At 39.5% G+C, this 11,261-nt stretch overlaps 1 protein-coding gene across 1 annotated transcript; it reads right to left on the reverse strand.

Moving 5' to 3' along the window:
* Nucleotides 1-1,791: 1,791 nt before the first annotated feature.
* LOC142389007 (uncharacterized) lies at nt 1,792-9,213 on the reverse strand. Its single transcript, XM_075474558.1, has 9 exons — nt 9,076-9,213; nt 7,681-7,838; nt 7,489-7,580; nt 5,988-6,204; nt 5,636-5,751; nt 4,212-4,323; nt 3,416-3,617; nt 2,955-3,284; nt 1,792-1,930 (listed from the first exon to the last, which is right to left on the reverse strand). Exons 1-9 carry the CDS (start codon nt 9,189-9,191, stop codon nt 1,792-1,794), a joined length of 1,482 nt encoding a protein of 493 aa, XP_075330673.1. The 5' UTR covers nt 9,192-9,213.
* Nucleotides 9,214-11,261: the final 2,048 nt, after the last annotated feature.

Raw genomic sequence — 11,261 nt, forward strand, 5'->3', positions numbered from 1 at the left:
CTGTTTGAAAATGCTATCAGCAGCTCCCTACACTTGCTTTTTAGTTCTCAGTCAGTTCATTTTCTATTACTTTTTAATATAAAAATAGCATATATTCAAGTATTCTCATAGCAGGGAGTGATTTATTTTTTTATTGATAATTATGTATTTATATTATTTTATTTCCCGTTTTATTCTAAGTTATGTTTGGCTTTATTTTACAAATGCTGCTGGCAGCTCCCTGCACTTTTCATTGTTACAATTAAAAAGACTTAATGGATATGAAAGTTTGTGTCAGGGCATGCTATTTTTAATTTATCGTGAATAATGTTTCTATTTATCGGTTGCACATATCGGTTATTGGCCTTCCATTTCCATAATTATCGGTATCGGCCCTGAAAAAACCATATCGGTCGGGCCCTAATTTTCGGGACCCTAGCCAACTAGCCGGACTACCTTCATCAACACCAAAACGAGGCTGGAACTCGGCTCACAGGACGCAGCAGGGGGTAAGAAGATGTTCATAAATGATGTTGCTGATATGGGATGTTATACAGCTTCATGTCAAAAGAGGCGAACTATCCCTTTAATGCCGTTGCGCTCCTCTGCCTCCCCACTGGCCTTGCAGCTGCAGTTACAGTGTCTTTGGACGAGGCTTTACTCTCCTTGTTTCCGTTTTATGTCGCGGCCCAATCACTGTGGGACAGATATGAGGCGTACAGAGCAGATATGAAGGCTATGAGTCTGAACACTGACCACTTATCACAGAAATCACAAACAACTTGTCCTTTCATATAGCACAACAGAATTGATTAAATTTAGCACAAAGACACAATCATTGACATTTCAATTTGTCTCCTGTGCTGTGGAACTATGTACAAACTATACAAGCGACAGTAAAAGACGGACAACAATCAGTCTACCGGGATAACTGCAGGTTTGAGTTGCCTTCACGTCTGCTCAGTACCAAAAGACCTTGAAAACTGATACTAGTGTTTATTTATTAGTTTCTGGTTTACTCAGTGCCCCATAATTCATGATATTCATTAATAATTCTATTAAATTTAATAAATAAGCTTAGTTACAGTTAGATTAAATTATATCCCCTTTGTGAAGTCAGCCCTTAGTGAAAAGAAAAGCCTGTGGAAGGATTTTTCCCTCAGACAAAGTGAGTTTAGGTCCATTAACGAGCATGTTTTGTTATTCAGGAGACGCTTTCAGCTCACGCACATGAATCAGTTTCTTGTATTTCCTTTCTTAAAAGAGTGAGATGTTTCTGCAGTGCAGTACAGACTCCCTTGGTGCTTGTTAAGAAATGAACAAGAATACAAATTAATGATTAAAAAGACACAAAAAACACAAAATCAACTTAAAGGAGAAGTTCGGTTTTTTAAAACCTGGACCTTATTTCTGGCATAAAATGCGTTCATCTGCTCACCGATAACAGTTTGGTGAAAGTCTGCGTCCTTCGGAAGATATTTAGATCACTTGTACATCTATATAACGGGAGAGAACAGGGCAGAGACAATACAGCCTCTAAATAAGGCATTATCTGTCTTTATTTCACCAATACTTTAAGACCAATGAATGAATGAACGCGTACTATTGCACTGTTAGCTCAGAGCTGCCGTGTTGTTGTTATCCGGGACTATCGGGGGGCTTATAGCAAACTTTCTACACACGCGTCTACTGGGATGACGTCATCGATGCGCAGTTTAATACCTAAACTGAACCAAAAGCACAACAAAAAGCCTGAGACCGTGACAGTTATTTCACAAAATACAATCCCAGGCACACATTGACTTAAAGAAGCTAACATTTGCCGTCCTCTGGTAGAAGTCCACTCTCTCTCAGCACAGTATTGACAGCCGGTATTAGGCGATCACTGTAGTTCAGCAGCCTGCCGTCATAAATCATCTGGTCTGGTGTCAGCTGTGCGTGTCTCTGGAGTCTGCACAGGACACAGAGACAGAATGGTTACGGAGTGTCCTCAGCCTCTTTGACAGATACATGTTTGAAACAAAAATGCATCAAATCTTATCTCAGTCGAGCAGCTGTGCTCAGCAGGAGGGACGTAAAACTAATCAATCAGAACGTATCCGTACGCTTCATGCAGAATAAATACAGCATGAAGAGCTCCACAAAAGTAAATACCAGCAGAAACAATAAAAAGGATGTCAAAAAATCTGATCAATTGATTTGTAAAGCTAATAAACTCTGTTTTATTAACAGTAGAACATCAAAAAAAACATTATTAAAAGAATATTAGCTCATCTCGAATTGGATGGTGGCAACAGGTGTGAAAAAAGTTGGGACGGGGGGCATTAAAAGGGGTATTAAAAAGAAACAGCTGGAGGAATATGTTGCAGCTAATTAGGTTAATTGACAACAGATCAGTAACATGAGTGGGTACAAAGAGAGCACCTTAGAGAGGCAGAGTCTCTCAAAAACAATAACTCCATCGTAACATCATCAAAAGATTGAATGAGAAGACATCTCATCAACGCTGGATGCCAGTGAGCCAGACCAAAAGAGTAGATGTTGAGTATGATTTAAAAAATACTGAAACATCATTTTTTGTTGCCCTCCAGTCTTCAGCAAAGCTGTTCCACAGATGTGGGGCTACAGGAAGGAAAAGCCTGTCAAGCCTTATAGATTTCCCTGTCGGGACAAATAGAGAGAGGCTTACTCTGGTGTCATCTCTCTGTCTGAGTAAAGATTTTTAGTCTCAGAATGTGATGCATTTAGTGTAAGAGCGTGTGCCAGTTATGCAGCTCCAGACAGCATGGCAGGTATATTTTTTAACTAGCCGGACTACCTTCATCAACACCAAAATGAGGCGGAAACTCGGCTCACAGGACGCAGCAGGGGGTAAGAAAATGTTCATGAATGATATTGCTAATATGGGATGTCATACAGCTTCATGTCAAAAGAGGCGAACTGTCCCTTTAAGAAGTAGAAAGGCGTCAGCCTACCTTGTGTGATATATCCGTGCCATGCGTCTGTAAACCCAGGTGCAGTCTTTCTTAGACTTCAGCACTCCGTGGACACTGGTGCTGAATACAGACCGAGGGTTGACGATGATTTTGTAGTTTTTGTACCGTTCATACGGATTGATGGGCTCTTGGTACAGGTGGGCCAGGATGTTGGCGCCGGATACTTTCTCCCAGAGGCGCTGTGGTTGGGGTAGAGTTCTGGCTTTGTGGGGAGGCGGGACAAAGTTGACGGGGAACACGTTATTCTCAAACTTGTAACAACTATCAGGGCCAAATTTTCTCTCCAGTCGCGGCATCAACTCCAACCAGCTGGTGAGAAAATGAGTGAAAAACTTTAGAAACTGAATATTTCATATAATACACCAAAACTTAGGACTTTAAAGCACAGACTGTAGGCTGCATCTATTATAGATTGTAAAAACTGATCAAGAAACTTCTACCTGTTGACTGCCTGGGGCAGAATGAGCTCATCGATGTCATGGAAGGCCACATATCTGGACCGGTACATGTATCTGTAGAGGCAGTCATTGAGAGCAGGAATCTGACCAAAGTAGTGGAGTTGGCCTGGACCGTGCTTAGGCAACCAACCACGAGATACTCTCAGATAATCTGACAGAGACCAAGGAATCACCTCCACTAAACCTGAGGAGACAATAAAGGAACAGATTGTTGACATTTCAGCCCTCTATAAATCACAATCGGGATTATTTTAAGAAGATAAAAACATTGATGGAGCCAGTAAAAAGTTTCCATTTCACATTTTTTCTCTACTTTCCTTAACCTTCACCTGTCGCTGGTTGTTTTTACCTTTAGTTTCACATCAGGCAAGTAAATACCTGCCTTTACTGAATGGCTTGGAGCTAATTAGCCACACAGCTGAGAGTACGTAAGACATTTACATTTAGGTATCTGCTTTTTCAGCAGGCACTGTTTGCAAGCTTTTTTAAAAAAAAAATACAATATGCACATTGTTCATATTTCTGGCCCCCAAAAAATGTAAAATGGCAGCTGGAAATTAGACTGTACTATGAATAGAAATGAACTTGTGTTACACATTTGCCCTGCTTCGTCACATTAATCCTACACACTTTATACAGGTGAGACATATTAAAAACTGATGCTAAAGGATGACCTCTGCACTGCTATGTAAGGCCAAGCAGTCCTGATAAAATGGCAGTTTTAGTTTTTTGGCAGGGACTATGCTGCTTATGAGGACTAACGTGCACAATACTCAGCCTTTATGTGTGTAGTAGTCCAGAACACGCTGTGTGTCAGGGCTGCAGTTGGTCTTATAGATGACGACTCTGTTCACCCCCAGGATCTGCAACATTTCCAAACTCTGCACCAGCTGCAACAGAAGTATTTAGATCATAAAAAAGCACCAAGTTTCTTCTTTCTTATCATGGCAAACATTAGGGGAAATACTTCCTCCCAAACCAACTATAATCTAAGCTTCAAGGCTCACAAAAAAAAGAAAGAATCTATGATTCCACTCCATCCTTTAGCGCTCTTTCAACAGAGCACATCCTGTTTGCTTTGTGATAAAGTAAGTAAACTAGGGCTGGGCGCGTTAACTCGTTATTATCGCGTTAACTTGTTAATTATTTAACGCCGATAAATATTTTATCGAGCATTAACGCAGGTTTTATTATTGTAAAAGTCTGTTGAATGCATCACATTCACACAGTTACAGCAAACACCACGAAGCATGGAGTAACAAAATAATGATAAGCTAGCAGGTAACACCGTTACTGGTGCTCCTCGGTCTCTGTGTGAAGCTAACGGAGCTAACCGGCGCTACTTCCTGTTTTACTCGTTTCAACATAAAAGTACGTATTTCAAAATAAATTAAAAAAAAAAAACTCCTGCATTTACAGCCAAGTTGAATTGTCTTCTCAGCGTAGTAGTTCCAGTCTAAAATATCACTTAAAGGCAAAACACACAACTGATAGCAGCAAGTCATTCAAGGAAACAGACAGTGGAGCGAGGCTTCTACATAAAAACTACAGAAAGATGCTGATGTTAAAAGTGTGTTTGCACAACAAATGTTATGGCACTTTCATTCATATGGCAGCACATTTAAAATAAAACTAAATGCTAAAAGCTATACACTACTTTTGGATTCATTTTTGGATTTTGCGTACAAATGCGATTAAAGCAATACAATGTAACTTCTCAAAAAGCTCACTCTGGAGCTCCCCCTACAGGCTTGGAGGTAATGTACGGTTACACTGTCGTAAATACAACACCCTTTCGCTTTCACGTTTCACATTTGTTGACGAACCGGCGAGGAGTCAGAAGGTGCAAGCTATGTCGACCGAGAAGGTAAGAGTAATCAAATGTACCTGGGAGCGTGAGAGGGGTCTATTTGTTTTTGCGGTAGGTGTGCCAGAAAGCAAGTCGAAGTACTTCCGCTCAGCTCCCGGGCCGGTCCAGCAAAGTTACATAGCGCAGTTTTTCCAACTCAGACCCCCGAAGGGCATAGGAGACAGGCCAATCGTAATATTAAAACTCATTCTAGCCGCACAATTTTTTTCAAGCTGTTATTTTAAGGTAGAAATGTTACATAGTATTGCTTTAATCGTGATTAATCATGTGATTAATTATATTAAACATTTTAATTGTTGCCCAGGCCTAAAGGAAACGTGACGTGATGTTACCTGAAGCACATTGGTGAAATCAAACATGGTGGAAATGCAGACAGTGAAGTTGTAAGGAAAGGAGTCCGTCTTTTCCTCCTGGTTCTTCACCTCCAGGAACCCATCTTCAAATTTACCTGAGAGAACGCAGAGACGCATGTTTGAGAATTATATTTCAATATAACTCCCTTTTTTTTGGGTTGACAAAGTTATCCAACCCTGCAGTAGGATAGATATGTAGATAAGTTTTAGTATGATTAATAAATCCATAAATACACAACAGAAAAGGGGGGGTGGCCCAACCAACCATCGCTTCATATTACCAGAACCTTCTGGCACCATGGAATAAAACCTCTGTGGAGCCCTTTATTACCTTCAGAGTGATCTCCAGCAGAGGCCACCGTGATTTCAGAGGGCGTCTCACAGCCTTGGGGAATAGGACACATGATGCTAGCTGTACCGTAGGGAAAGTTGAAGTGATCCGTGTGCATCCACCGGACACCATCAGTGATGTGCAGCTCGCCTTGACAGCGTAAGCAGCACTGATAGACTAACTTTTCACTCCGCAGAGATATTCCAAGAACGTGAACCTGCCGCCAAAAGAAGAATTGTTACACTTTTTCTACTGGCCTATATGATAATTATCAAACAGTTCTGTGCGTTAAAAGGTACGGAAGCCCAGAGCGGACATGTACGTATAAACTTTTTTTTGATGGTTTTCTCGAGATAAGGAGATAATGATGTCGTTTTTAAATTAATTTAAAGGATTTTATTTGTTTTTCTTTATATTCTTTTATGTATTTTAATGCTTCTTCCACTCCCTGCTGCAATGCTTTTATTTTATATAAAGCACTTTGAACTGTTTGTACATGAAATGAGCTGTACAAATAAATTTGATTTGATTTGATTTGATTTGGTTATCCCGAGAAAACAATGATCGTTTTCTCGAGATAACGAGTTGATATACTGATGGTTTTCGAGGCCACTTTTTCTCCCCAGTCCGCCCCTGTTTGTATGTGTTTCATGTGTTCGCAGTTTGTTTGTCTTGTAGAGATAACTTTCATATCAGCCCGCGTTCTTTAAGCAGACGGCCGGCTCGACTGCAGCTCAGCAGGCGTTTACACCTCAGTGATCCTGCTGATACAGTCGACTTCATCAGAGACCAGCTGAGGGGACCAGGCCGTCTCCATGGTTACCGAATGATGCACGAGAGGTGCCGTTATCGTTTTCTCGAGATAACGAGATAAATAACTAAATGCTTGTCACACCAGCAGGATTTTCTTTGTGCATTTTCACAAACGCTCCACATTCCATGTTTGATTCATAGGCTACTTTATTCAGTTTTCAATGAAAGGGGGGTAAAGATGGGTAAAAACCTTTGCCAGAAATACATATAAACACATATAAACAGGGGCGGACTGGGGAGAAAAAGTGGCCTCGAAAGCCATCGGTAAATTAACTCATATCTCGAAAAAAAACATTAAAAAAAGGCCGCTCTGGGCTTCCGTAAAAAGGAATTAGTTGATGATTTTAACAGGCAAAAACATAAATATTAGATGATTCTGCAAAATGTCTAAAGTTAACGGTTTGGAAATGTTGTTTTCTGCAACATGTAACACATATCGTCATTATTTGTGTTGCCAGCTGTGGAAAAGAGGAGTTATCCGAGAGAGTTGCAGTCCCTTATGCTTCAACAATAGTGTTGGTCAGGAAAGCAGAGGATATCTGTCGATTATAGGAAACTCAGCTTCAAGACCAGACACGATGCTTTTCCTCTTTCAAATACCAACGAGAGTTAGTCTGTTACATTGCTGTTGCATTTGCCTGAGCTGCTTTGAGCGTACACTGAAGGGCGGAAACTGAACAGTGTTGACCTTTCTTTCGCCGCGGTGCTCCAGAAAAGCTGACACCAGAAGTGTTTTTGTCCACCTCACTTTCACCAGAGAAGCCGATTGTTCCTGAAGAGCTGCAAGAGTGAAAAACATTCAATAAAGCAGAGTTTCCCTTCAGCTGATTAAGGGTTTAGGAGGAAACGGTCATCAAAAGGATCATTTCTCTCAGCCCACCTGCAAGTTCCTGATCACATTTCTTGGGAAATGTAGTTGGTTCGGCTGAGATTTGTGTAGTTGGTTCGGCTGAGATTTGTGTAGTTGGTTCGGCTGAGATTTGCAGATTTGCATGTGTTTGGTTGCGCTGGGTCCAAAGCTGTAAGCTCCTGTCGGGCCTGCAGAACCGCAACAAATTATTCGATTTGCGAGATGTCATAACAAATTTCAAGTAAAATAAAAATAGGAGGAAAAGGATGAAATCTTTTCTCCTATTCCCCATCTTTCAGGCCCTAAACATGTCAAGATTTGTGAAGGCAAATACAGACTGAAAACATCTCTTTTCCCTGGCCTTCCACCAGCTGAAATGGAGTTTACCTTGGCTTGCTACTTTTGTTGTTACTATTATTGTTATTTTATTGCTAATTTTATCTCAAATTTTATTTTTATCTGTGATGAAGTTATTCTTATTGCTATTTTATTGATGACTCTCTTAATATGTGATGCAGTTGCTATTGTGAAGCACTTTGGTCAGCTGAGGTTGTTTTAATGTGCTATATAAATAAATTTTGAATTTGAAAATACAGTATATGTAGGTAATTATTTTGTAACTGTATAATATATATATATTATATAACCGTTTTGTACTGTGGAGCTGTTAGGTGTTATGGTCTGAGACTGCCTTCAGCTGGCAGGAAATGAGCAGCTCAGCACAGATAAGATTACACTAACATTTTCCTTCTTTTCTTGTTTGGCAGCTTTTAGTCACAGAAGAAGTTACAGCGTTTTGTTGTGAACTTTGTCATTTGATTCTCATCAGACAATCCCAGTGATGGACTTCATCGTACAGCTCCTGCCACTTGCTGAAGTTTTCTAACTTTAGTTTTATTTTAATAATCCTTACTTCCAGGAGACACAGAGGGTTGTATAGAGCCGGCTAAAGATAGGCTAATAACAAATATCACAAAATTAGCGCCCAGTATTTGTCAGAAAATCCTCTGAGAAGTTATCATGGTTTGTGGTTTTAGGTTTGTTTCCTTAGTTTGTTTGTTTGTGTGGTCTGAGTTTACTTCTTATTCTTGTAAGAGCTTGCTCCTTAGTTTTGCTCCCTGTCCTTGTTTTAGTTGCTGATTGCTACACACATTTGTTATACTACTTATCAACTATTAAACTTAAAAAATCCAATTAATTCAATTAATAAAAAAAAATCAATCCTAATTTCTGGAGAAAAATCTGCATTTTCCTGTCAAAAACATTGAAAAATTCAGTTCAAACCTCGTCTGATATGGAAGTCTACATTATCTTTGGTGGTGGTTGTGTGTGTGTGTGTGTGTGTGTGTGTGTGTGTGTGTGTGTGTGTGTGTGTGTGTGTGTGTGTGTGTGTGTGTGTGTTTGGATCTGAGTTATTTCACCCACCTGTAGCTCCACAGCAGAAGCAGCAGAGAGAGGATGCTGATGATGTGACTGAAGTACATCAACCATCTCAGCTCCTTTGTTGAAAGCGGGGGCTGAGCATGATTGTGGCTCATCATAGAGTGCTGCTGCAGGTTTGGATCAGACGCTGCTCCCGGGGAAGAATGCTACCCAAGCAGAAGAAAATCAGGGATCCTGCTCTGTTCTCTCAGCTTTTTAAAAGTGGTCATGTCCCTTCTCTTGAAACGCCTCTCGGCTCTGGCTGATAAGAATGACATTGTCAGAAAACTCTGTGACATAACAACCTCCATTGATAAGCCGTCCGTATGTTTTGGTTGGATTATCACATGTGGTCACATATTCTGCACCACCAACAGTACATCAGCGCAACTCGTAGTCGCTCATATTAAGAAGGTAAAGGTGATCTAATTTACTTAGATTACCTGTTAATTGACAAACATCCCAGGTAATTACCTCATGAGAGAAGTTTTTATCATAAAATATAGAAAAATCAATGATTTTTTCACAGAAGCAGCTATATTTTTATTTATTTATTTATTTTTTAGTCATTTATTATTATTATTATTATTATCATTATTATTATTATTATTAGTTAGTAGTAGTATTTTTATTAGAATTGGTATTATTATTGTTGTTGTTAATATACAATCATTGTAAATATTTTTATCTAGTTGACTAATTTGAATTTCCCCCATTGGGGAATGAATAAAGTATTTTTCTATTCTATATTTGAGCTGTTTCCACTCGGAGGTCTGTGTTACAACATTATCATCAGCATTGTGAGCTCATGAGAAAAACAGACTTCTTGTTTTGAACCCATTTTTTATCAAGTTGTTCTGACCTTTCAATGAAATCAACATTTTCCTTTGTGATTAGATTCAGGGGTTTCTTCTTCTCACATATGTTATCATGATTGGACTTTATAGCAGTCTGGCCTCTCGTTTCCCAGCTGACGTGGGCAGAGAAAGCGTGGACAGACGTGAGCTGACGGGCGTTTAACCAAACCAGATGTCCTTGCTCTGAAACTGTCATTTTAAACTGATGTAAAAAGTACAACATGTGACGCAGCTGTGTCATCTTATCACTGTTTGATTGCAGCGTTCTGCTGCATGTAACTGTATCTGTCCGGCAGTTCTTACGTCATGTACTTTTACTTTTGATTAAATCTACATTGTGGAATTAGCATGTAATTTAACCCAAAAAAATTCCCAGATACACTGTTGCATAGTCAGCATAATCAGTTTCTGATGAAAAGCATCCTGATTCGCGGGAGCGTTTCAGGTGTGGATTATTACATTTATCCAATAAAGTTACAGTGATAATATTGAGCTGACGATGGTGTTAATCTTTTTTTCTCATTTTTTCATGTGGATTAATAATACATGTACACTTGTGATAATCCGAACAAATTGCACATTTTATAGCATCTCTTTCACCTATTATTATATTATTGTGCAAATATTCCAAAGTAAAGGCAGTGAATAACACTTTTATAGTAAGCCGGAAAGACGGTTGGAGACATTTTCTGTGAATATCAATCTTTACTCAGTATTATAGCCCAGATTAAATCATCTAAAAATGAACCTAAAACAATGAAATTTGATTATTTTAAGTTTAAAGACATCTGTTAATTCAACCAGGTAAACAAATGATAATGTAGTTGTATCATTCCATTCTCTCTTTAAAGCAGGGGATGCATTTTTCTGCAAAGGTCTGCCGAAGTATGCATTGCAGAAAAATGTTTCCCCTGCTGGTCCCCAGATCTCCAAGCAACTTTTTCCAGAAGATTTTCTTTCTTTATTCTACTTTGGCTAGAAAATCACAAACTCAAAAATGTATTCAAAACAGAAGAGTGTCCGCAGTGCAACGGTAACAAAATAAAGTTTTTCTAAATTAGGATGCAGAGCAGTTACTCTGAACTCAGGGACACTTCACCTGCGTTAATCAGACACCGTCTCACCTCCACAAATGTGCCTCAGGCAGAGAAGAAGTCCGATAATTAGGTCAAATAAAATGTCTCCTGGCCATGAGAGCAACTACAAGTTCAAGGTTCAAGGTTTCTTTATTCGTACCGTAGCACAGAGCTGGTGGATTCAGCGATCCCAGGACAAAATGACCCGTAAAATACATCCTGACAGACAAGACAACCACAGTACACACAACCAAGC

Source organism: Odontesthes bonariensis, chromosome 9 (genome assembly GCF_027942865.1).
Source record: "Odontesthes bonariensis isolate fOdoBon6 chromosome 9, fOdoBon6.hap1, whole genome shotgun sequence".
Classification (NCBI taxonomy): Eukaryota; Metazoa; Chordata; class Actinopteri; order Atheriniformes; family Atherinopsidae; genus Odontesthes; species Odontesthes bonariensis.

Bases quoted from the DNA above. Each gene is read 5' to 3' on its own strand.
- LOC142389007 (XM_075474558.1), bottom strand. From the start codon at position 9,191: ATGATGAGCCACAATCATGCTCAGCCCCCGCTTTCAACAAAGGAGCTG. The intron at 5,752-5,987 runs GTAATAAAGGGC...GCGTTCTCTCAG, and splicing joins TGCTGGAGATCACTCTGAAG to GTAAATTTGAAGATGGGTTC. The intron at 3,618-4,211 runs GCTGAGTATTGT...TTGTCTCCTCAG, and splicing joins GGACTACTACACACATAAAG to GTTTAGTGGAGGTGATTCCT.